The 27153-nt window shown below is 42.0% G+C and overlaps 1 protein-coding gene across 3 annotated transcripts; it reads right to left on the reverse strand.

Moving 5' to 3' along the window:
- Window positions 1-415: 415 nt before the first annotated feature.
- LOC120533432 (gastrula zinc finger protein XlCGF17.1-like) lies at window positions 416-24046 on the reverse strand. Of its 3 annotated transcripts, XM_039760317.1 has the most exons (4): window positions 23933-24046; window positions 12365-12604; window positions 11964-12283; window positions 416-1869 (listed from the first exon to the last, which is right to left on the reverse strand). In XM_039760317.1, the coding sequence occupies exons 2-4, from the start codon at window positions 12490-12492 to the stop codon at window positions 1091-1093; spliced, it is 1227 nt and encodes a 408-aa protein (XP_039616251.1). In that variant the 5' UTR covers window positions 12493-12604; window positions 23933-24046; the 3' UTR covers window positions 416-1090. The 3 variants fall into 3 exon arrangements, with proteins under 3 accessions (XP_039616251.1, XP_039616253.1, XP_039616252.1); XM_039760319.1 differs by lacking the exon at window positions 12365-12604 and having other exon boundaries at window positions 11964-12280; XM_039760318.1 differs by lacking the exon at window positions 12365-12604.
- Between the last annotated feature and the right edge of the window lie 3107 nt (window positions 24047-27153).

Genomic DNA, 27153 nt, shown 5'->3' on the forward strand with positions numbered 1-27153 from the left:
TTCTCAGATCGCTTTTTTAGAAGGAAGTCAGTTTGGTTGTTTTTATGAACAGTTTGAAAGTGCCTTTCCACATTTTCCTTCTTTGGAATAGCAATGATTGATTGACAGATGAGACAAACGCACTGCGATTGTGACATTGTGAGAAAAAAAAATCCTCTTCCAATTCCACATCCAGCCCATAACCAACACATTTTTTTTTAAATCCCTTCTTTAGTTGATATAAAATGGAAGGCTAACTAGATCACTTAGTTTTACAGTAGCTCACGCATTTGATCGTGTGTTCGGGATGACCAGTGTTTTAGAAGAAAAGAGATCTCAGACTGGCCGCCCTGAAGTGACAAATGCCATAGGCAGGATACATGATAGACTAACATTTAAAAAAAATTTTTTTTGAATGCAACGCGATCTACCTGCACTACCTTTCTGATCTACCGGTGGATCACGATCGACGTATTGGGCACCCCTAGTCTAGCATGTTAGTAAATTCTAACGTATGTTGACGTGCCGTCATACCACACTGTAGAGATGGTAGGCGCCAATATCAGAACTGCCCTCTGGAACCGGTGGTTGTGTGTGTTGGGGTTGAGGATCTTTCAGCTCACAGCAATTCGGAGGTTGCTTTCGGATGGTTCAGTTGTTACAAATGACCTAGGATACATCAATGTTGGTATAAACTAGGCTTTTTACCTCCTCTGTATTATTTTTTGCTGTTCTCTCCAATTTCTTTTGACTTATTTGCTTTCTTTCTATCAATTATTTCAAACAGAGCTGTAAAGGCTGTGTCAGTCATCTTACTTAATTTGGATGTAAAGACTCCTGATCTGGATGATCGTTTTCTGCATGCTGTCCTGGTGTATCCTTTAAGTGGAAAATGGATTTGTTACATAAAAGTTGCTGTAAACAAACTCGTAATCATCTTCAACTAATCACAAGACCGTGTCGAGTCCTCTCGTTTTCTTGATCACAGTACGCTCTGTTCGTTGTTGTTGGGGCTACACTGTGAATTCCTCTGCGGCTCTCGAAGATGGCTCTTTTGTGAGAGTCAATTCCGCACTCAGAATGGCCTCTCTCTGGGTTAATTCCTTCAAATTTACTTGGTGTGCTCATTATCAACGGAATGAGTGCTAATGTGTGCCAAAAGACTCTTCTTCACTGAATATCGTTTTCCACATTCAGAACAGCAATATGGCTTCTCTCTCATGTGAGTTCTTTCGTGAGTCTGAAGATAACACTTGTGTGAAAACCGTTTGCCACATTCTGAACAGCAGTAAGGCTTTTCTCCTGTATGAATTCTTTTGTGCCTCCTCAGACTGGACTTGTGTGAAAACTGTTTTCCACATTCAGAACAAAAGTATGGTTTCTCTCCTGTGTGAATTTTTTTGTGCTTCTGAAAAGTGCTCCTTTCAGAAAACTGCTTGCCGCATTCTGAACAGCAGTATGGCTTCTCTCCGGTGTGAATCCTTGTGTGGGTCTGAAGACCGGTGATTCGTGTGAATCGTTTCCCACATTCGGAACAGCAATACGGCTTCTCTCCGGTGTGAATTCTTGTGTGGGTCTGAAGACTGTTGATCCGTAAGAATCGCTTGCCACATTCAGAACAGCTATACGGTTTCTCTCCAGTGTGAATTATTTTGTGCCTCCTAAGACTGCACTCGTGTTGAAACCATTTGCCACATTCTGAGCAGCAATAAACCTTCTCTCCAGTGTGAATTCTTGTGTGGATCTGAAGACTGGCTAATCGTGTGAATTGTTTCCCACACTCAGAACAGCAGTACGGCTTCTCTCCGGTGTGAATTCTGGTGTGGGTATGAAGATTTGAGAGTTTTGAGAAACGTTTGCCACATTCAGAACAGCAGTGAGGTTTGTCTCCTGTATGAAGTTGAAAAGGAAAAAGAAAAGATTGTCTTTAGTCCTACTGCTGACATTAAGTCAAAATACTAAATACATGCTTGTTGAAATTATGAACAAGATTTTCAAAACATTAAAAAAAAATCTAAAAATACATTACAGAAGACACTAATCTTGATAACAATGTCTTCTCTATTACAACTAATCACGGCATAAACACAGACATTGCTGCTAAGAAGGTGAAATGGTAAACAGATCACATGTGAGTGACTAAACTGACATTACTGGAAGGATTTTAATACTTATATTACAGAACTATTTGGACACCCCCAGGGGTTCATGGGAACTGGAGTCTGAAGTTCGGCCCTATCAGGGTCCCTGTTTATTGCAAGGTGGGCGCACCATCTGAGAAGGACTACACTGGTTCCCAAAACTGCATACACAATTTACCATCCTAGTCCCAAATTTTTCAAAATTCCATGTTGTTCATTTTATTCAAATAAGGAGGGAAATGTATTAATCACCAGGTATCTTGATTCTGAGGAGCGTTTAGTTTGAAAGAGAGCACCATCCCACAAATGTGAAATGCACCTTTCAAAATGTAAATCAAAAAGGCTTATTTATTCACCAAAGCAGAAGAAAAGAATACATACATATTAATGTACATGCTTATAGGAACTGCAAGGGTGTGGGACAAGTATTTAAAGAATGAGAAACGCAGGATCACCAAAGTTATGTGCGAAACCAGGACTTGGCAGCTTTGTGAAATACCAGCCTCATACGCTCACTGGTCACTTCATTAGGTACACCTGTTTAACTGCTTGTTAACAACACAAATATCTAATCATCCAATCACATGACAGTAACTCCATGCATTTTGAACATTGTCAGGACGATCAGCTGAAGTTCAAACTTTATGTTGATATTTTTGGGGGTGCGGAACGGATTAACTGGATTTCCATTATTTTCAATGGGGAAGTTTTGTTCTAGATACAAGAAATTCGCTATACAAGCTCAATGCTGGAACAAATTAAACTTGTATCTAGAGGTTCCACTGTATATCTGAATTACCAAAAGAGTGAAATTCAACTATCGAGCCCTTGACATATGGAGGTTATGGAGGTTTAAGTGTTGAATGATGCCCTCTAAATGAGGTGTTTCTGGGGAGTCTATATAAAGGCATTCATAGATTGTGGGGAAAAAAGTGCAAACCAGCACCCGATTCTCTGCTTTGTAATGATGACATAATAAATACATCCCCATTGGTTCATTCTCTTTAGGTTAGAACACAGCAGGCAGCCAATCAGGATCCTTCGCCAGTCCTTCTGTGAGCCTATAAACTTGATAGTCCATTTTTATTTTCCCCATTAGAGAGGAAAAGGAGGGAATCAGCCTATCATTTCAATATGCTTACATTCTGTTCAATGCACCAGGATGGAATAGGGACACCCCGTTTAGAAATGCCACTCTTATCGAATCAGAAAAACGGCACAGAAGGGCGAGTGCTTAGTGCAGTTTGAAAACAACAGAGTCTCCTTTTGGGAACAGGTGGCTGAATGAAGACTTAACTAAGTGTAGAGGCCACATGGGCGGGACAGACATCCTGGCCAGAAGAGGGGATGATTCCTTACCCAGACGGGAGGATCCTAGTAGGCATCCCGGCCGGGTGGAGAAGGGGATCAGACCTAGAAGGAAGGACCAGCAGGGATGGACGGACAGCCAACCAAGATGTCGCTGGGAGTTTATTACCAAGATGCTAGATGGCAGCAGCCCTTCATGAAGGTGCCAATTTGGGAACCAGCAGGGAATGCTGGGAGATGTAGTCTGCCAATTCAGCCCTGCAGGGGACCATGGGTGCCGCAAGGGGGGCACTCCTGTCAGCTGAGAACAGGCAACTGAGGCTACAGTTGCACTCCCTAATTTATGGGACTTCCATGTGACCTGGGTATCCTGGCATCGGAAGTACTCCTGTGTCCGTAATAAAAAAGGACCGTACTCCCTCATCCAGGCGAGTCAGAGCTGGGAGGATGGAGGGCAACACTCAACTGGAGGAGGGCAGTACAGTGGTAAGTAGAAGAGTGCTGTCAAGGAGAGAAAACCTGAAGATTGTGTGCTTTCATTACTTTGTGGGGGTGAATTTAATCAAACCTGCCATTATCTGAACCTGGGACTCACTGTATGTGGGTGTTCAGGGGTTTTGGGGCTCACTGACACCCCGGTTTCCTTCACACCAGAATTCAACATTTGATGCCTCTGTGTGTAACCATATCCAAACTGGACTTAAGTCTGACTGTTTACAGGTGCACGTAATAGCATCTGAACAGTCAAATAGTGTGTGTGGAGTTGACAAAGAGAATTGGGTTGCACACCCGGATACATGGCACCCATACGTCAGGAGCCGTTTCAGCCTGTGGTTAGTAATGTGAAGTTTGATGTTTCGTGGCGGGTATCGTGGAGTTGTAAAAATAACAGAACAAAACACATCAGCCTCGCCAAAGCATCAATTAGATGGAGAGTATCCTCTATTTTATTATGAAGTGTGGTTTGCAAGAGCGCGGGCGGCACGGTGGCGCTGTGGTCGCGCTGCTGTCGCGCAGTAAGGAGACCTGAGTTTACTTCCTGGGTCCCCCCTGCATGGAGTTTATGTTCTCCCTGTGTCTGCGTGGGTTTCCTCCCACAGTCCAAAGACAGGCTGGTTAGGTGCATTGGTGGTCCTAAATTGTTCCTAGTGTGTGTGCTTGGTGTGTGGGTGGGTGTGTGCGCCCTGCGGTGGGCTGGCACCCTGCCTGGGGTTTGTTTCCTGCCTTATGCCCTGTTTTGGCTGGGATTGGCTCCAGCAGACCCCCCGTGACCCTGTAGTTAGGATATAGTGGGTTGGATAATGCATGGATGGATGGTTTGCAAGAGGCAATGCTGTTGTTTAAAGAGGAACTTCTATGGTGAGCAACACAGCGGCTACAAGAGAAACCCATTGAGGATATCGTTGATTACAGTTTAATTTGTTCTGGATATTTTATTTTTAACATAAGAGAAAACGTGCTTGTTATACAGTGTGTTTTTTTTTTGAGCAGGGCATATCTGGATCTGGGCCACACAGTAGTAACCTCACTCTAGTTCAGGGATTAATTCCAAAAGGCATGACTTAACACAAAAAACACTTAATAATGATTTAGATGCCCCCCTAGAAACACCGAATGAGCATTTTCCTTAATTTAGCATTAATAAAGTGTATACAGGAAAAACAAACATTTTTGTACCAAAAAAAAAATTTTTTTACATGAGCAATGTCAATGTTGCTCGCTGGGTGTAGCTGCTGGTGCATAAGGCAGGATCAAGCACGGGCTGAAAGAAATCTCTCAGTTCACAAGTTTGTTTGAAAAGATCTAGTGAAAATTCAAAGCAAACAGTCCACACAAGAATAAAGAAAAAAGGTTGTTACACACTGTGATGGAAGGCCAGGGATCATGCCCTACCGGGAGACCTGGAGAAGAGCGATTTATACCCCAGCATATGACAGGGCAACCCCCTGGGATGCATCGGGGCCACAGGCTTGGGGCTGAGAAGCTCCAACCCGTTGTGGTACTTGGCCACCGCCAGGTTGGCACCTGGACAGCTCCGGAAACAAGATCTGCAGCACTTTCGCCACACCCGGAAGGGCTGCCGGAGGTTAATTGGGAAGCACCTGGAGCACTTCCTCGTGCACTATAAAAGGGGCCGCCTCACTCCATTCAGGGCGCCGGAGTCGGGTGGAAGAGGATGGAGCTTGCAAGAAAGGAGTGGAGGCAGTAAAGAAAAGAACAGCAAAAGGACTGAGCCATGGAAGTTTATCGTGGCTGTGTTGTGCTGTATAAATGTCTGTGTTTTGGACAGCTGGCTGTCTCAGGTCATCTTTTACAACACGTAGAAAAAGAAGCAAAAAATTGGAGGAATATCTCTCTTCCCTAAACTTAACCTTTCTTGTCTTGTTTCTATACGTAAAGATGCTTTACTTCGCCATCAGTACACTCTAAATGTACGGCGCTGCACAGAACACGTTGCATGTCATCCTATTGGGCATGTCAAGGCCCGGTTTAAAACCGTGTGCCCTCCATGCCTTACGCACGGCACAGCAGATCACTAACTGAGACTAATCTGTGATTAGAGAGGTTAGAAATAGTTAGAATATACAAACCGGATTCCAAAAAAGTTGGGACACTAAACAAATTGTGAATAAAAACTGAATGCAATGATGTGGAGATGGCACATGTCAATATTTTATTTGTAATAGAACGTAGATGACAGATCAAATGTTTAATCCGAGTAAATGTGTCATTTTAAAGGAAAAATATGTTGATTCAAAATTTCACGGTGTCAACAAATCCCAAAAAAGTTGGGACAAGTAGCAATAAGAGGCTGGAAAAAGTAAATTTGAGCATAACGAAGAGCTGGAAGACCAATAATTAATACTAATTAGGTCAATTGGCAACATGATTGGGTATAAAAAGAGCTTCTCAGAGTGGCAGTGTCTCTCAGAAGCCAAGATGGGTAGAGGATCACCAATTCCCACAATGTTGCGCAGAAAGATAGTGGAGCAATATCAGAAAGGTGTTACCCAGCGAAAAATTGCAAAGACTTTGCATCTATCATCATCAACTGTGCATAACATCATCCGAAGATTCAGAGAATCTGGAACAATCTCTGTGCGTAAGGGTCAAGGCCGTAAAACCATACTGGATGCCCGTGATCTCCGGGCCCTTAAACGACACTGCACCACAAACAGGAATGCTACTGTAAAGGAAATCACAGAATGGGCTCAGGAATACTTCCAGAAACCATTGTCAGTGAACACAATCCACCGTGCCATCCGCCGTTGCCAGCTGAAACTCTACAGTGCAAAGAAGAAGCCATTTCTAAGCAAGATCCACAAGCTCAGGCGTTTCACTGGGCCAGGGATCATTTAAAATGGAGTGTGGCAAAATGGAAGACTGTTCTGTGGTCAGACGAGTCACGATTCAAGTTCTTTTGGAAATCTGGGACGCCATGTCATCCGGACCAAAGAGGACAAGGACAACCCAAGTTGTTATCAACGCTCAGTTCAGAAGCCTGCATCTCTGATGGTATGGGGTTGCATGAGTGCGTGTGGCATGGGCAGCTTGCATGTCTGGAAAGGCACCATCAATGCAGAAAAATATATTCAGGTTCTAGAACAACATATGCTCCCATCCAGACGTCATCTCTTTCAGGGAAGACCCTGCATTTTTCAACAAGATAATGCCAGACCACATTCTGCATCAATCACAACATCATGGCTGCATAGGAGAAGGATCCGGTACTGAAATGGCCAATCTGCAGTCCAGATCTTTCACCTATAGAGAACATTTGGCGCATCATAAAGAGGAAGGTGCGACAAAGAAGGCCCAAGACGATTGAACAGTTAGAGGCCTGTATTAGACAAGAATGGGAGAGCATTCCTATTTCTAAACTTGAGAAACTGGTCTCCTCGGTCCCCAGACGTCTGTTGAGTGTTGTGAGAAGAAGGGAGATGCCACACAGTGGTGAAAATGGCCTTGTTCCAACTTTTTTGGGATTTGTTGACACCATGAAATTCTGAATCAACATATTTTTCCCTTAAAATGATACATTTTCTCAGTTTAAACTTTTGTTCCGTGATTTATGTTCTATTCTGAATAAAATATTAGAGGTTGGCACCTCCACATCATTGCATTCAGTTTTGATTCACGATTTGTATAGTGTCCCAACTTTTTTGGAATCCGGTTTGTACAATTCAATTCAACTTGTGGGGGCTATTAGAACCTCTCATGGACTATGCATTAATTTATAGACATTTAATATAACTTAAATAACTGGCAAATGGCACTTATGCTGGGGATGACATGGAAGTTCAAGGAGGAGGAGGAGGTTACATTAAAGGGTTAAGGGTAAATTTCATACAAACATTAGGAAGTTATTCTTTACACAGAGAATGATAGACACTTGGAATAAGCAACCAAGTAGTGTGGTGGACAGTAAGACATTAGGGACTTCAAAACTCGACTTGATGTTACTTTAGAAGAATTAAGTGGATAGGACTGGCGAGCTTTGTTGGGCTGAATGGCCTGTTAATAATAATAATAATACATTTTATTTATATATCACCTTTCCCATGCTCAAGGCACTTCACAGAGATTAGGAGAGAACGGCAGGGTATACAGTATATAGCATTGTACAAAGCAGACAAATAAATAAAGAAGATTAAGACAGTAAATTCAGAGAAAGCCTAACAGACAACAGAATTGATGGTCTCGCACACACACACACACACACAGGTTACATCTTGACATAAACTGAGAGAAGGGTAATAAAGTCAGGTAGAGCTAAAAGCCTTCCTGAACTGAAGAGTTTTGAGTTGTTTTTTAAAAGAATTCATGGAGTCAGCTGACCTGATTAATTTCGGTAGGTCATTCCAGAGTCTGGGCTGCTATACAGCTGAAGGCCCTGTCACCCATGGAGTGTAGATTAGTGTGGGGCACAACAAGATGGCCAGAATCAGAGGACCTTAGTGGGCGGACAGGCACATAGTGATGGAGAGGTCACTGATGTAGTTTGGCGCGAGGTTATTTAAGGCTTTGTAGGTTATTAGTAGGATTTTATATTCGATTCTGTAAGACACAGGGAGCCAGTGAAGGCGGAGCAGGATGGGTGTGATGTGCTCGCTGCTGCTGGTCTGAGTAAGGACTCTTGCAGCTGAGTTTTGAATAAGCTGGAGCTGTGATATAAGATTAGAAGGGGCACCTGCCAGCAGCGAGTTACAATAATCATGTGGGATGTGATAAAAGCATGGACAAGTTTCTCAGCATTAGAAAAGGAGAGGAAGGAGCGAACACGTGATATGTTACGGAGGTGAAAGTAAGAAAGTTTCTTAATGTGATTTATGTGGTGGAATAAGAGAGGGAGGAATCAAAAATGACACCAAGATTCTTTGCAGTAGAGGCAGGTCTGATGAGATCACCGCCAAGATGGACTGGGAAGGAGCTCATTTTATTAAGTTGCATTTTAGTCCCAATTTGCAGGAGTTCAGTTTTGTTGCAATTTAATTTTAAAGAGTTCTGCTCCATCCAGGTTTTAATTTCACTAAGGCAGGTTGTGAGTTGAGAAAGCTCTGATGAAGTTCCACTTTTAACATTGAAGTAGAGTTGAGTATCATCTGCATAAAATGATAGCCCAGTCCATAGCTACGAATAATATGGCCAAGGGAAGCATATAAATACAGAAGAGAAGAGGGCCGAGGACAGAGCCCTGAGGAACTCCTTGTGTGACTGGCCTGAGCTGGATCTGCTGTTGCCAAGACTAACAAACTCTTGCCTATCAGTCAGATAGGACTTGAACCACTGGAGGGCAGTGCCAGAGATACCCAGCATGTTCTCCATTCTGGACAGTAGAATGTCATGTCTGACAGTGTCAAATGCTGCACTGAGGTCTAACAGAATTAATATGCTGGTTTGTCCAGAGTCTGCTGCCATAAGCAAATCATTGGTTACCCGTAGCAGAGCAGTTTCACAGCTGTGCTGCACCCTGAAACCAGACTGAAAGGGTTCCATCAAATTATTAGAGTTAAGTAATTGGTGAGCTGGGAGGCTACAACACGCTCAAGAGCTTTTGACAGGAAAGGTAAGTGGGAAATAGGCGGAAATTGTTAAGATTGTCAGCATCAAGACCAGACTTTTTAACATTGGGGTTACAGAAGCGATTTTAAAAGTGAGCGCACAGAGCCAGTGTCAAGGGATGAGTTTATTATTGTTGTAACAGTCGGGATTATGGCATGAAGGCAGGATTTAAGTAGTGTGCTGGGGATGGGGTCCAGTACACAAGTAGTCGGCCTCATCTTACAAAGCAGGTTATTAACAAAGCAGATGTGACTGGTGAGAACTTAGAGAAGGAGCTGGATGGAGTGGGAAAACAGGGAGAGATATAAACAGATGATGTATTTATGTTAGTTGAATTATTTAGATCTTTAATTTTGTTACGGAAAAAGTGGAGGAAATCCTCACAGACTTCAGTAGAAGAGGTAGTTGGGCCAGATGCAGGTTGAAGTAATTTATTAACTACAGAGAACAAAACCCTTGGGTTATCATGGCCACTTTCTATTATTCTGCCATAGTGGGTGTTCTTAGCAGCAGTTAGTGCTTCTCTGTAAGCTCTTTGGTGGTCAGAGAAAGACTGGATGTGCACGTGAGGCCAGTCTTACGTGACATTCTCTCAAGGCCGGCCAGCTGCTTTCATAGATCGCAATTCTGAGTTATACCAAGGAGCTGAACGTTTAAAGGAAACCTCCTTATGTTTTAAAGGAGCTGTTTTATCTAATGCTGAATGAAGGGCTGAGTTATAGTGGTCAACAAGACTATCTAGTGTTGACGGAATAGGTGCAGACAGTAAAAGATAAGAAATGGATCCAGAAAGGATAGAGGGACAGATATTTTTAATGTTTCTGTAAGAAGTTTGTCGTTTACAGGTAAGAGGAGGTAAAGGCAGTGAGACAGTGAAAAATACTGCTTTATGGTCAGAGAGTCCCAAGATCAGTGCTGTAAATGTTGGCAACAGATAATCCGGAAGTGCAGATCAGATCCAATATATGACCACCAGAGTGGGTGGGAAAATCAACATGTTGTGTCAAGTCAAAACAGTCCAGTAAGGATAGGAATTCATTTCTCAGTTTAGATGTAGTAATGTCAATATGGATGTTGAAATCACCAAGAAGGATAATTCTCTGAGAGTAAGAGCTTAGGTGGGTTAAAAGTTCAATCAGATCAGATAAGAAGGATGCATTGTATTTTGGGGGACGTTCTCGTCTAGAGTGTTCTAATGAAGATGTCTTCCCCCACCTGACACCCATCTTGGCTGCCACAAGAGGCATCGGCCAGCCCATTCGGGGTCGTTTGTCCTTCCGTTTCCTTTCTATCTCCCCTTGTATACCTTGGACCTCTGGGGTAGGACTCCATCACGATCGCTCCCACTACAGAGCAACAATAAATCAGTAGAGACAATCTGCCCCCAAAGCGACAATCCTTCACTCTGTGGCGGGGCTGCCTTTCACGCCCTGGCTGGCTCATCCCGCTACTCCTCCTGATTCGGTTCCCACGGTTCTGCTTCTGTCTTTCTCATAAAAAGGCTCCTCTTATTCTAAAGCTCCTCAGGGGGCACAGATGCAAACGCTCCCTGCCCTCCGAGGAATTAATGAGGCACCTGCCCGAGGCGCTCACTCGCACGTGTCTTCGCGATCAGGTAGGCACCCCCAGCCGTCCTTTGAGCGATATGCGCTCACGCCCGATTACAGCCTGCACTTTTGCGAGACGAGATTATTTATTTAAACTCGGCACAACACCACAGACCACTTATCACACGACTGACCTATGTAAGGTTGTGTAAACCGGCTTAAGATGATTTGTATTTTGTCCATATATTTTTAACCAAAAACCGTCGTAAGGTCAAATTTGACTGACACAAATCAACGTTGGATGAGGTATTACTGTATGTGGGAAAATATGGTAATCAAAAAAAGATCACCACCACGTAATCTTGAATTTAAACAAATCAAAGGGCTCTGATTAGTTTTACATAATGCTCTTCATGGCTCCCAATGCTGACACACATTTACAACTAATGTGTAATGTATTAGCTGTACTTTTTAACTCAAAAAACATTTATATACAAATGAATAAACATTTTCTAAAAAACTTTATCTCTATGTTTAACACTAAGGTAAATGGTGTTTTACCCCATGGTTGGCATAAACCGATCCTGGAGAAGTCCATTATACTGGTAAAGAGATGTGGCCAGTTGGAAATGAGAGAGAAAAAAAAACAAAAACTCCAGTCGACATGTGAAGAAAAATAAAAGTCATGGCTCTACAGTCAGGTTGAAGAAACAAACATGCCGTTCTGATGATCCCCTACCTTAGCCCTCCTGGACATTCGTCAAAGTCGTAAATGTGTACTGGACCATCTAATAGATGGCAGCAACATGAATCGTGTCAATGTTGAATCCTGGAGTTCCAGAACCTCACATAAAAAGTACAAGACTATCTTTTCAGGTCGATACAACCAAACGTTAACTTAAATAGACTTTTATGTTATGCTTACCGGATGATGATGGTCGATTTTCCAGATTTCTAACTGATGACATTCCCACATTCTTCTTTGTGTCCAACTGCAATGCTTCAGACCTCACGTCAAAGTTGTCGGCCATCTCCTCAGCCTCTTCTTTAATGCCCACGGTCACCAGTTCATAATCCTCACCCTTAATGCCTAGACTCTCTTGCTCGAGGTTGACAGACTCCCATTCACAGTCCTCTTCTTTTATACTCACAGTCATTATCTCCATGCTATTCATATTAGCCTCAAACTTCTCCTCGGTGACATCCATCTTGGCGTTACAACAAATGGCAGCAGCTTCTTCACTGCTGTTGAAAGAACCAGATTTCATTTCATTAAAATCAAACCAGTCAGCTCTAAAAACATTTCAGTTTCATTTTTTTTAGTACCTTATTAGCTTAGGTTTAGGTCCAAGAGTGACAAAGTGAGAGAGAGGAGTTTGAGAAGGTTTGGGCACATGTAGAGGAGAGATGTGGGGTCCATCAGATAAAGTGTGGAGGATGGAACCGGCAGGCATGAAGGGAAGAGGTGTAGGTGACGGAGGACATGAAGACGGTCGGTGTGGCAGAAAATGATGTAAAGGACCGAAAGAGAGATGAAAACAGAGATGGATGATCCGCTGTGATGACCTGTTAATGGGAACAGTCAAAAGAAGAAGAAAATTAGCTAAGGTTTAGGTCAAGTCAAACAGTTTAGAGAAACCTTGTTATAGCAGACTGACAGCAACTCATCTTCACACTTCATACCACATTAACAGGTGTGGAACAAACTCAGAAGTGTAGAGTGAAGGTCCATCAGACTTGTGTTTGTGGTAATTGTGTTTAAAAGTAAAAGGCCAGCCACTAGATTTACTCCTGTATTAGTTTAACTAATGATGTGTTTATTGAATATCTATGTTGTACTAGGGTGTTGTACCGTGTTAGCCATTATGGATGTCGTGAGAAGCCAAGCAAAATGACACCTTTTATTGGCTAACTAAAAAGATTACGATATGCAATGTAACAAAGCGCTATATAGGTGTCAACCCGACACAGAGGGACACTGGAGGTATGTATAAAAGCCAACAAACTTTTATTTTTCTTCACCTGTGAGGCACGTCTTCGCCGTGTCCCACAGGCAGTACACAGTCCCAAAAGCACCACAAGCACTACACAAAACACACTGATCTCCACCACCAGTCCTCCTGGCAAGCGTTGTCGTCCTCCTCCTCCCGACTCTGGCTCATGGAGTGGTGGCTGCTGGCCCCTTTTATACTTCACCAGGAAGTGTGTACATTGCAACAGGTGCACATGTCGTAAATGTAGGAAGGACGGTCCTTGCGCGTGTGTGAACTGTTAACATTTGAGTCTGATGCTTGCATATAGCACTGAACTGACCTCTCTGTACTATTCTTTCCTCTGCATGTCCTGGAGTACAAAAGAAACAACAACATGTGGGGACTGGCAAGATCAGGGGGGGAAAAAAAAAGACACGTGGTCACGGATTACAACTGCAAGTTATACGAATGACTATAAATAATATGAATAATGTTTCTTCTGTGCCACAATGTTTTCCGAAATGTACTACACAGGTCATAAAATGAGTTATTCCAAATATCATATATGCCTCTGTCTCTGTTTTTTGTCAGTGCGGCTTTGACATCACGGGCCATAAAGTGCACACTAATTCAGTGTGAGCAGGGACACTCAATAAAACTGAATAAAAAATTATTAAAGTGACGGTGAGATACGAAGTAGGCAGATTCGCCAGGGTTTATGTGTCAGCTTTTATCCCTCCAGATCAGAGAATTTCCAGTTCCATTGTCTCAAAACACCACTCACATCTACAGTTATTCCCAGTTTCAGATGAAAACTAACAGTGTCAGATCCTGGGGTGGGGGGCCGAAGTATGTATCGCGATCGTGACTGAGAAGAAAAAAAACCCAAAATGCTAACTTTTACAAAGTACTATACATTTACAGTGGTTGTTATAGACACAAATCAAATGTATGTTTTTATTGTATAATATTAACAATAACAGCAGCTCACTATTGAAAACGGTAAATGTAGGAGGCAGTCAGGATCGAACCAGGGAACTCTCGACTACAAGTCAGCAATTCTTACCGCTGTGCCACGGAGGCTGTTGTATCGTCCTTGAACCTTTTGTGAAAGTGTTTATTTGATCTTTGGACATTATATCTCTCTATTAAAAAAATAAAAATCCTGTGAGAGAAAGATGGGAGACGAGACGTGATCTTCACATTAAGATCACGGAAGACACTTAAAAGACCCGCGAGACGAAGTGTCTCACAGGGACCTTAAACATGAGACTTTGTGCCAAGAGATTGATTCAGGACCATCTCGCAATGACGTAGAACATGAGATTCTTGCAAGACACGTCCTAAGAAACATAAGTAAAGTTAGACCTCTTATATCACTGAAAGATGCTGAGAAATTAATTCACGCGTTTGTTTTCAGTCGACTGGATTACTGTAATGCACTCCTCTCTGGACTACCCAAAAAAGACATAAATCGTTTGCAACGAGTGCAGAATGCAGCTGCTAGAATCCTAACTGGGAAAAGAAAATCAGAACACATCACACCAGTCTTAGCGTCACTACACTGGTTACCTGTGTCATTCAGAATTGACTTTAAAATTCTGCTTATGGTTTAAAAAGCCTTAAATAATCTCGCCCCATCTTATATATCGGAATGTCTGACACCTTATATTCCAAATCGTAACCTCAGATCCTCAAATGAGTGTCTCCTTAGAATTCCAAGAAAAAAACTTAAAAGAAGTGGTGAGGCGGCCTTCTGCTGTTATGCACCTAAAATCTGGAATAGCCTGTCAATAGGAATTCGCCAGGCTGATACAGTAGAGCACTTTAAAACACTGCTGACAACACATTACTTTAACATGGCCTTCTCATAACTTCACTTTAACTTAATTTAACTTAATACTGATACTCTGTATGTTCAATTCATCATAATAACTATTCATAATGGCTCTAAAATCCGTACTGACCCCTACTCTCTTTTCTGTTTCTTTTTCCGGTTTCTTTGTGGTGGTGGCCTGCGCCACCTCCACCTACTCAAAGCTTCATGATGCTCCAACAATGATGGACGGATTAAAAGGCAGAAGTCTACGTGACCATCATCATCATCAAGCCCTTCCGTGAGAACCCTAAATCCAAAGAGGACTGTTTCATTTATGTTAGGTAGAATGCCCAGAGGGGACTGGGCGGTCTCATGGTCTGGAATCCCTACAGATTTTATTTTTTCTTCAGCCGTCTGGAGTTTTTTGTTTTTTCTGTCCCCCCTGGCCATTGACCCTTACTCTTATTCAATGTTAATGTTGATTTATTTTGTTTTATAATTGTGTCTTTCATTTTTCTATTCTTTAATATGTAAAGCACTTTGAGCTACTGTTTGTATGAAAATGTGCTATAGAAATAAATGTTGTTGTTGTCCTACTTACAATCAATATCAAATAAGACCACGGGCAGCAAAACACCCAGTCGTGTAAAGGGTGCACACACAGATCTGGGGCTCTCCACATATAAAAAGCATACAAGGACAATTCATTATAAATGAAACATCGACGACTAAGCAAAGAAGAATGCAGCGTGAAGAAAAGTGACTCAAAAGTGTTGGAGAGAAAAAAGAGCAAAACAAAAAAAGGATAATCTAGGTGCAGATTCAGAAAATAAGGAAAGTAATTATCAGCCTGGAACAAGTGAAACTGAAAAAAAGCACATCCAATTGGGCTCAGAAATAAAAGACAGAGTAAAAGACAAAGTAGAACTTCATAAAGACGTTCAGAAATGTTGGTGCTATATGCATGCAGAGCAGGTTAGAGATTATAAAAGCAGTGGAATTCGAAAGGCTCCCAAAAAAAAAAAACGGTGTGATACGCATGTGGAGAAAGTTAAAGAATATGAAAGTAGGAAAATCAGAAAGTATAAAAAAAAAAGAAAGTAAAGATCGCAGTAGCGCAAACAAACAGAAATTATTACTCGAAAAAGGGAAAATAATCACCACGGACCAGGTGTCATTGGAAAAAAAAGCAGGACAAAGTGAGGTCAGAAATAAAAGTAAAACACAATAAAGAGGTTAAAAAACAAGGGGGCCAAACACATGCGGAGCAGGTCAGAGATAATGAAAACAGTGGAATTCAAAAGACTCAAAAAAAAACGTAGGCGTGAAACACATGCAGAGTAAAATACAGAATATGAAAGCAGAAAAAAACGACAGTGTTAAAAAGTAAACATCACATTAGCGCAAAAAAAGAGAATTTATTACTCGGAGAAATAACGAAAAAGCGAATAGAGATCGAATATATGGACACAGGTGATATGTCAGAAGTATGTAAATATTGCTAGGCTTTGAAGTTTAAGTCAGAGAATTTCAAAAACGGAGTTTACCTCACATGCATTTATTGGTTACTTTGCAAAAAAAAAGATTAACTGCTGATGATGTCGATCGTTTTGTCTGTGCTGAAATTCCAAACAGAGAAACTTGTCCTAATTATGGTACAAAGTCATTAAACACACGTCTCACTGACCTCATTAAAAAGATTCAGCATGTTGGGACTCAAAAGATAGCAAATATTGTTTTTACAGAAGTTCTGAAATAAAAGTGAAACTAATGAAATAGCAACAATTCAAAGAAAAAAAAATCTTAAAAGTGTGTATCCAGAAAAATAAACACAAGGGTTGGCGAGCGAAGCGAGCAGGGGGCAAAGCCCCTAGTAGTTTATAATAATAATAATAATTCTTTGCATTTATAAAGCACTTTAATCACTACTCAAAGTGCTCAACAATTGCAGGTTAAGGGCCTTAGTCAAGGGCCCAACTGAGCAGAGTCCCTTTTGGCATTTACGGGATTTGAACCGGCAACCCTCCTAACTGCCAGTGCAGATCCCCAGCCTCAGAGTTTATGCCTACATGTTGTCATTTATTACTAAAATATGAAAAACGTTTCTGTTTAAACACTGTGTTTACACAGATTATTGTAGAAACAGAACAAACATGAAATGCATGTGTTCCAAATAAGGATCTATTATTTCCACTCTAAAACTCCAGCACTTCACTCCCAGATAATCAAGGCATGAGCTGTGAGAACTTTGTGCACGTTCTGCAGCGGTGAGGGGATGGAATAGTAGGCTGCTTGCTGCTTGTCTTGATCGGCACATTTACAAGACAAAAGACGCTGACAGAGAGGTGGCGAAGGGATTTAAGGTGGGTCAGATCTACAAGTTTTTTTTTTATAGGCTTTGGTAATTCTAGTGTTAAAGGTTTTGCATTTCTGTACCAGTCCGAGTGTCTATTGTCACACACGTGTGACTAGGAAGGAGCTGAGTGGACTAAGTGGAGATAATTACCCGCCAGCCCAGGGGGTGGTGGGGTGCACTAAACTTACCTCTATTATCTCTGCAGGTCAAATACGGGAAAACCTGCCTGATTTGACAGCACTTCCGGTTCAGGTGCCCAGACTGATGTCACTTCCGGTTCACGGCTTATATAACCACCATCTTCCAAAACCTCATCAGTTCAGTCTTGGAACTCGACTTAAGACCGTCATTCTTATTTTCTGTTCCTTTTTGCAGTCAGGGACAATATACGAGTGGCTGCCCCAAACATTTTTTTGTGTGTCGAGACTTCTTCTTTTACACTATACTGTATAAACACAGGGAACTCCAGTTTGTGTACTACGTCTTGCCTGAAGAAAGAGCCTGAGTTACCTCTATAGCTTACATATTGTAATCATTTTAGTTAGCCAATTAAAGGTGTCATTTTGCTTGAATATCTATGACAACTTAATGGAACAAAATAGCAGCATGGGGCATATTGTGGAAAATTTGGAGTGTGAGAGTCAAACAGAACATACGTTAAATGGCAACATCGACAGGCAGAGCAATTATAAGGCACGTTTTAGAGTGAAGATTTCAAAGCAGAGTGTAACAGGACTGATTGGTTCAAGAAAATCAAACCAGCAACTTGAAGAAAAAAAAAAAATAACGAAAAAAATATATATATTATATAATATATGTATCCTAAGAAGGTAAACATCAAGTGGAACTGAAATTGTCCCTAACAAATTTAACTTCCTTGGCGTTGACCCCAAGCATGACTCAGGGCTTGGAATTCTATGTAATTAAAGTTAAGGCCAAGTCAGACTCGGCTTGATGTGTAATAGCATTAAGCTGGAAGAACTCTCTCAAAACAGTATTCTGCTGCCATTCAGTATAAGAAACTTACAACACACTACAAAAAATAAATAAAAAATCACAAATATTTCAGTGTTCTGCCACTTAATAGCAAGTTTGTGGTAAATCATCAATATTCATTTGAGCAATGCACTACTAATTTATTCATACAACTACATCCAACCCATTATTCCAAATTGCATTTACGGTATACACTTGCATTTAAGTTCTCCCGTGGATAAGCCGGGCCTTGATTTTACCGCATAATTTCTGGTATTTTATATTGCGGTTCGTATAAATCGAATATGGAAAACTCACGCTATTGGTCCAGGAGATTACGATATGCCAACACCCACCATAGTAACTACGGAGCCCACAGCCTTTATTTCTATGTATTGTGCCTATGCGACCACACGGTAATACCCGAGCTACTCCGAAGTGACATTTGCACTATTTTGTGTTTTTTGTGTCTCACACCGTCATAAACCTTTATCGTAAGAGCATCCCTTATCTACGATAAGAAGAAAATAGGAAGCTGGTTTTAAATTAAAAGAGGCAAAAGAAATTGGTAACTACACTGCTGCCACAAAATTTGATGTGTCTGAGAAAGTGATGCGAGATCGGAGGAGGCGAGAAGATGTAAAAACAAAAAAATATTTAAGTGTACGGGTGTATAAATCGGGGTCTGAAGTTATGATCAATTTTTCGAGTTATACGCAAGTATATACAGTATGTACACAGCAACAGAAGAAAGTTTGACCTCACGGTCTTAAGAATCGTGGAGGGAGTGAATAACTGAGGTGTCAGGGGTCAGCAGAAGGTTTACAAACAAAAAAAACGAAAAGTGTATAATGGAGGGCAGCAGCTACATGGGACGAGTCGCTGTACACATTTACAGACTTTTCTTTAATGTCTCTAAAACAAAACCTCAGCTATGATTTCAACAACTCGAGCTAAGCCTGACAGTTTAACATGAAGGTAAATATTTTAGCACAGACGTAGGAAATCTTCATTCAGCAAATATTTAAGACGGATATAAAAGCCTCTTTAATGCGGAGGACACATTGGAGGGGATTCTTGTGTCTCGGATTTAATAAGACAAGTTTAGTTCAGTGCATCCCAACATTGGGTGGGGCAAAACTAAACTGATACTTAACAAAGGCATGTCTTTTCTGAAAGTATGACAATGGGGGGGGGGTCCAACGCTTTTAACCCTTTACAGTGCCATTTGAATATCACACGGTATTCCATTCATTCAACTTTGCCACTCATTTTGGCTCAGGTACCCACCCATGCTGGATGGGGCAAAACTCAATCGAAACTTAACAAAGGTATCTGTCTTTTCTGGAAAGGGTGACAACTGTGGTGGCCCGGTGTTTTTTTGAACCCTTTACGGTGCCAATCCAATATAACAGTGCATCCGATTCATTCAACTTTGCCGGTCATTTTGGCCCATGTTGGGTGTGGCAAAACTCAATCGTCTTTTCTGAAAAGTGTGACAATTTTGGTGGGCCAGTGCTTTTTAACCCTTTACAGTGACCTTTAAACATCACAGTAAATCTCACTTCATTAGATACAGGAAGTGTGCCAACTCTACCAGTCATTGTGAAGCAGGTAGAGAGTTGGGCCAGGAAAAGCTCAACTGCAGCTTGGCAAAGTTTACACAAAGTGTCAGAATTAGAAGCTGAATATGTAGCAGAGAATAAGTAGCCAGGGGGATGAAGAGCTGTGAATAAGTGGCAAACTTCAGCCTTGTTGGATTAAAAGGGTCCAACAAAAGGCAGCAATTTAAAACACAAGGAGGGAGGACAAGAAAAAGCCACGTCGTGTCCCGTGCTTGCTTGGCAGCAGCAGCAGAACTCTTATTAGTTCAACCAGGAGAGGTGATGATGAAACCATTTGGACAGCAGGATCTCAATGAGCTTATCAACAGAGAAGAGGTGCACCTTTGAGCAGTTTTAGCATTTATTTCCTTTCAGTATCAAGTCTTTTATTTATGTATCTTTTTTTCGTTCTCTTTCTGAACCCCAACGAGTTCATTTAGTGCAGGGACTAAAGGAATCAGGGGAGGATGTCGCCTTTGCAGAATTTATTTTAACGGGTTGTCCCAAGCCATTGAGAGTCACGTCTGGCCGCATGAGACCTAACTGCTCTTTGTGTGTGCCTCCTTTTACTTGTTTGTTTTTTTTTTTGGGGGACACAATGGCTCTAAAGTCACACTGCTCTCACCAGTCACTGGACTGAGGAAAAAAAATCGGGTATCAAAGTGCTGTTTCCATGGGAGATCACCTCCTCCTTGTGCTTGGACGAACCCACGAGAAACATGGCAAGGGATGGCGGAGTGTCTGGGTGCTCTGAAGTAGAATCGGGCCTTACGAAGTGAGATCACTGTCAAAAATATATATATTTTTTTTGTTAATTTTATTGTAATCATTCCATACAAATCAATCAGTTTTTACAAAAAATAGGATTGAGAACAAGTCGACCCCCACCCTGAGAGGAAGAGCATGACCAATGGGGTAAAACTTAAGGTTTGCAAACATACCTAAATTGATCAAAAATATTTTTAAGTCAGATTTACACTTCACACATGCAAGTTACGCTTGCTTCTGAAAATTCTCAAGTGTGAACAAACTGTCAAAAATTGGACACACGGGGCATTCGCTATCGAGGAGGAAACCATCCGTTTTTTTGTTACTGCCCATGTGCCACAAAGGTAGAATGCTGGAGTTGTTTTTGACAGCGATTGTACTTCATACTTAGCCCCCCTTAAAGTGGCACCGAACGGCAAAACGCAAAAAAACTAAATAAAACCGTCACAACGAAATGAATTAAACAATGACAACATGTAAGTGACAATAAAAAGCGAGAGCATTAAATTAACCGTTTTAAACTTTAGATAACGTCTTAGCCGAGTATCCAGATGTTTGTTATACGTGTATAGGAGAGCGAGAGAGATGTTGCAGAACGTTCCCAACCTTTGGATTTCGGCACTCTTGGTCAGAGATTTGAGGTTGTGATGGGAGGCTCAGAATTAAGCCCCCGCCCCAGGAGGATATAATAGATACAAAACAGACTTAAAGATTGAGGGCTTTGAAAAATATAAGCTTCTGAAGCAGCATTTAAATGAAATGAGTTCGTTTAAAGTTCACGATTTTGCTGTGGAAGCACTGAGTTAGGTTAACAAAAGAGTGCGGAGTGTGCAGAAGAACATTCAGGGCAGAAATAATTAAGCAAAATAAATCAAACAACTATGAGATACAGCAATAAATACATAAGGACATTAAATAGAGGAGTTCTCACCGTGTCTTCGGGGGGTTTTGTCCTATAGTCTAAAGACAGGCAGGTTAGGCGCTATGGTGATACTACATTGTCCCTTGTGTGTGTGTGTGTGTGTGTGTGTGTTTGCCCTGCAATGGACTGGCGCCCCATGCTGGCTGAGACGGGCACCGGCAGACCCCCCAATGACCCTGTTCAGGACCAAGCGGGTTTGAAAATGGCCGACTGACCCGCAAAAAGGAATGAGGAACCAAAGGCATATCTTGACCCATGTAATTATTTATTCACCCATCCATCCATTATCCAACCCGCTATATCCGAACTACAGGGACATCGGGGAGCCAACACAGGGCGTAAGGCAGGAAATAAACCCCGGGCAGGGTGCCAGCCTACTGCAGGGCACACACATACACACACCAAGCACACACTAGGCACAATTTAGAATCGCCAGTGCACTTAACTTGCATATCTTTGGACTGTGGGAGGAAACCAATGCAGACACGGGGAGAGAACATGCAAACTCCACACAGGGAGGACCCAGGAAGTGAACCCGGGTCTCCTAACTGCAAGGCAGCAGTGCTACCCACTGTGCCACCCACTTGCATTTCATGTTGTTAGCATTTATTTAGTGTCACTTTTCACAATACTTTTTATTTATTTATTTTCATTTTATCTGCAGATGTATGCATTCATCCATCCAATTTCGAAGCCCCTCCCGAGCAGAGGGAAGCTGGAGCCAATTTTAGGAAGCATAAAGCTCTTTTCTTATCTCCGTGCCAATAAAACATCACACAAATCCCATTCATCTAATTACTGGGTGCCAAATATGCCAGTCTGTATGACCCATGTAAACCCATGTTGGGCCGAGAAAAACTCAACCAAAATTTTAAAAAGGCATCCATCTGGTCACAAAGTTATTAAAATGAGGGCAGTCCAGTGCCACTTAACCCTTTACAAAGGCAACTGAGCATCACTGTGAAACCCATTCATTGGATATGCCAAGTGTGCCAGACAATTTGACCCAGGCAAATCCCAACGGCAACATAAAAAAAGAATCTGCCTTGTCACAAAGGAAACACAGGAATCTGGATTTTCTCAAAGCTGGAACATCTAGGGTGGTCCCATGCCATTTAAACTTTTACAGTGCCTATTAAACATCACAGTTAATTTCCTTCATTGCCAAGTTTGCCAGTCAGTCTGACCCATGTAACCACACTGGGACAGCTAAACTTAACTGCACTTTAACAAAACTATTCACAATTCTCTGGGAAATTAGAGTAGCATACAACTCTGCGTAATGCCAGTCAAAAATCCCATTGAATTTGTTCATTAGATATAAAAGAATATGACAAATTTGACAGTCCATTTGGCCCATGTGCCCACACTGGGTTAGGCCAAGATCAACTGCAATTTAACAAAGGTATCTGATCTTTTCTCAAAACTAGTGTAGCCCAATGCCATCTAACCCTCTGCAGTGCCCATTAAACATCTAATTCCATTCACCAGGTAAGGGAATGTGCCAACTGAGCCTGCCAATTTGACGAATGTGCCCAACTCAGGTATAACAAAGGCATCTGTGTTGTCGCAAAACAGTGAAAATGAGGGCTGCCTAACATCATCTGCCGCTTTACCGTGCCCATTAAATATCAGAGTTGGTCCTTTGTATCCACTCAGGTACAAAATGTGGAAGACCGACTTCTTTTTTTTTTTTTCTTTCTTTCAACTAAAGGGCCCACTTTAGTGACACGTTAAGAAACTGGCTGGAAGCGAATAACTTTAAGCTCACGTGAAACGGTCACGCTCTCCCCATATCTCCGTGGGCTTTACGCCAGACCTCCCGAAGACTCGCATGTGAAGTAAAGAGAGGGTCCAATGGCGCACCCCCGTGATGGATTAGCCTTACAGCCTGGGCCGATTGCCCACGGACGTTCACTAAACGCTGCTAAGGAAACCTCTGGTCCCCGAGACCTCCAGTTAGATCACAAACACGCAACACCGAGGCGGCAACTGAACTGAAGACCAAAGCTTTATCCCCCACATATGGAGTAGGATCGCTGTCAAAATACAACCTCTTTTCACCTTTTGTGGCACATGCGTAGTAACAACTATCAATCGCGCGTCCATTGCCGTATTTTTGACAGTTTGTTCACGCTTGAGAATTGTACTCGTAATTTGCATATGCAAGCATAACTTTAAGAAGCACTAGCGTAATTGACACGCTTGAAATGTAAATTTGACTTCCATTATTTCGAGTTATTTTTGACAGCGATCTTACTGCAAAGGGACTCATATAATCATAATCGTAATAATATGAAAGAAACAGCAAACAGAGGACAATGAATGGCGAGTACCGCGAGACACCGGGAATTCAGTCCAGCACAATCTTTCAACACTCCGCTGGCCTGTGATAGAAATCCAGTGCTGTAACACTGACTGAAAGCAATAAAAAAAACACATCCATTATGTGACGACCCCAAACTCGTATCACGTACCTTCTACGTCTGGGTGATTTGAAGGTTTTTAAAGTCGTCTGATTCAACAGCAAGAACCCACCATCACGTTAACTGCTTACAAGCAGCTGACACGAGGCGCACGCCAACTTCTGTTTTCGTCGCTTTACATGACGTCACACGGCACGTCGCGTCATTTCTGTACGTGAAGGTTTTCTCCGCCCATGAGCCCCATAGACATACTGTATATAGATAAGACACTGCATTCACTGTGTTGCCAAGTCGACACGATACGTCAGCGCGTCCGCCCATTGCGAGTGGCAAAAGTGCCATTTAAAACTAATACAGGTAGACGTGGAATCCGGGTTTTCTGATGAAAAAACATTAACGTTTAAAACAGTATCGTTTACATACAACAGATTTTGGCGAATCGTTTAAAAGCAATTATTTATATCCATTTATACACTAATAATGGCAATTAATTATTACCATTAAATAATTCCTCCCATATAAGTAACATTTCTTGGACTGCCTTCATCCATCTCCGAAACATTTCTAGACTTCGTCCTGTTCTTACGCAACACAGTACTGAAGTATTGGTTAATGCCCGAGTCACCTCACGTACTGTAATGCTATTCTATCTGGCATCCCACAAAAACGTATCCATCGCTTACAATTTGTTCAAAATTCTGCTTCCAGGATAATAACCTGCTGTTCTAAATCCACTGAACATATTACACCTATTCTCTCTCACTTCACTGGCTCCATTTAAAGCTCTCCACAACCTCACTACAGCGTGAGGCGGTGAAGCGTACAGCGGTGAGTACAATCCCAAGCAGTACATGCGTGAGGCATCTTTATCGATTACTTCACTCCACAGCAGTGCCACTCGAAATATGGTGGCGACGTTGACGTACGATGCTGCTGGTCATGCGGCGTCTAGTAATTCTAGGTCTATGATAAGCCCCGCCTACATTGAGCCGGCCTGCTGGAAAAGAGAGTTGCCAGCGCTGCCTGCCTGCCTGCTTGTGTTAAATTAATCCGCCCGTTCATTTAACGGCTTACCTGTTTATTTTCAATGTTGCACGTTTCAGATCTGACATTTTTTTTATGTCGCGGAGAAACCAGAGCGAGAGATCGAATGCTTTATGAAAAGCTTCTATGAAATCTGATTAAAGGAAAGTTCAGAGTTTAAAGGTCTTATCTTATATCGGACTTGGATCACTGCAAACTTTCAAGCAAGACCAAGCTTTCTGTTACAATAACTAATAGATTAAAAAAAAGGCAGTGGAGAATGCTAACAGTTATTAATATCTCTGGGAACAGTTAGAGAATCAAAGTTACTTATAATGAAAATTCAGAAGCCCCCTGCAAAAGGAACAGCAGCGCTTACACTGCTAAAGGAAGAAGAGTTTTTTAATGTGTGAGTCCTACCATTAAGTCACTTTCTTAGAAATGATGTATTGAGTTGGTCTCTACTTGTGTTCTGTTGGAAATCTTTATGTCATTTCATTTTCTAACCTGCCTAATCCAGACCAGGGTCACTGGGCAGTAGGGGGTTCTGAAGCCTGTCCCAGCTAGCATAGGGCGCAAATAATAATAATAATTCTTTGCATTTATATAGCGCTTTTCTCACTACTCAAAGAGCTCAAGGTAGGAACAAACCCTGGAAACAGCGCCAGTCCATCTCAGGGTGAACACAAACATACACACTCATGGGCCAAATGAGTTTCATCAATTCACCTAACGTGGACGTCCTCGGAAAATTTCATGTCGGCAAGAAAAAAGTCTGAATTAGCGTAAGCCGCCCTTAGTCGGAGTGATCATAAGGAATGTAATGATTTACTTCATGAGGTAGAAGTACATAATAAACAAGAATAGCTACATCAAATATTTGAAATATTCAAATATGTGCTTCATTTTAAATCTTTAAAGTCTAAATATTCTCAATTGTAATTGAAATTTGTCATTCTTCACCCTTTGATAGAGGTCCATAGAGGGCTAGATCCCCAAGGAACAAAAGTCAAAAATAACATGATACTCACAGTGACAGACCTTGATTTCTGGGGACCTGAAGCTTTAAACCGTTATGGTGGCCCCTTTGCAATGAGCAATGAGGTCTGGGTAACCACTGGTATCGTCTTCAGTAGGGTTGTTCCACAACAGATCACCACAATTTTTTTTATATACTTTAATAGCCTTTACATTTTTATTTTAATTATTATTTTATATTAAATTACACTGTATTATTGTTTGTTAAAACCCTCTCCTTATACAGTAGACAGCCAATATTTTTAAGCAATGTGGACTAAGGTCACTTCTGGGGCCTCTCTAGAATTAGGAGCCCCGAACCATAAGCTTCACTAGCTTCATAGTAGACCACCCCTGAATATTCATAATCACTGGCCTTGAAATGTTTTAAAAAGATACGCCACATAGTTATGTTTGAAATATATCATTGCTTACTTTCTGGGAGTGGCTTTTAGAGGGTTAGGACCACTGGTAAACAATTAAATATAAAAAAAATACATACAAGTAGTATAATGTCAGGCGGCTTCTGTCAAAATTTAATCCGAGTTTGATTGATGAGATTAAACCACGCCCCTTTTTAATCGAAGACCGGAAGTCCCGCCCCCACCCACCATCTGTTGTTAGTTGACCTTGATGACCTTTCAGGAAGTCCCCTCCCCCACCACCGGTTGTTTTGTTGACCTTGGATGACCTTGATCCAGGCCCCTGTTGATTGATGACAGGAAGTCCCCACCCCCAACCACCGGTTGTTTGTTGACCTTTAGCCCATGCCATCTGTTTTCCCCAGGAAGCTGTCAAGGGCAATTTGATGGATGCCCCCCACCCTCCTTGAACCCCCACCACCCCCCCTGCTTGGCCACCTGCATAGCCCCATCTCACTAGGGCAAGTTCAGACATGCCCAAGGGCTGCCTAGGCCCCCCTTGAACCCATCACCAACCCCCACCACTTCCCAGCCACCACCCCTCTTCCAAAGACAAGTTCAGGCACGCTGCAGCCGGTCCCAGGACAAGTTCAGGCATGTTCCTATCCATACCCAGACTGAATGGCCTGCCTAAGCCTCACCGCAGCACATGATGTCTGGCCCCTCCACTTCCTGGGCCATTTTCGAGGACATACACACACACACACACACACACATGCTCCGTTCCTGCCAATATTGCTTTGGGTAAGAATCCTTATATCTATGTAACAATTATTTTTAAAATATCTATCTATCTAATCGATGCTATAT

This window comes from Polypterus senegalus, chromosome 8 (assembly GCF_016835505.1).
Source record: "Polypterus senegalus isolate Bchr_013 chromosome 8, ASM1683550v1, whole genome shotgun sequence".
NCBI lineage: Eukaryota > Metazoa > Chordata > Cladistia > Polypteriformes > Polypteridae > Polypterus > Polypterus senegalus.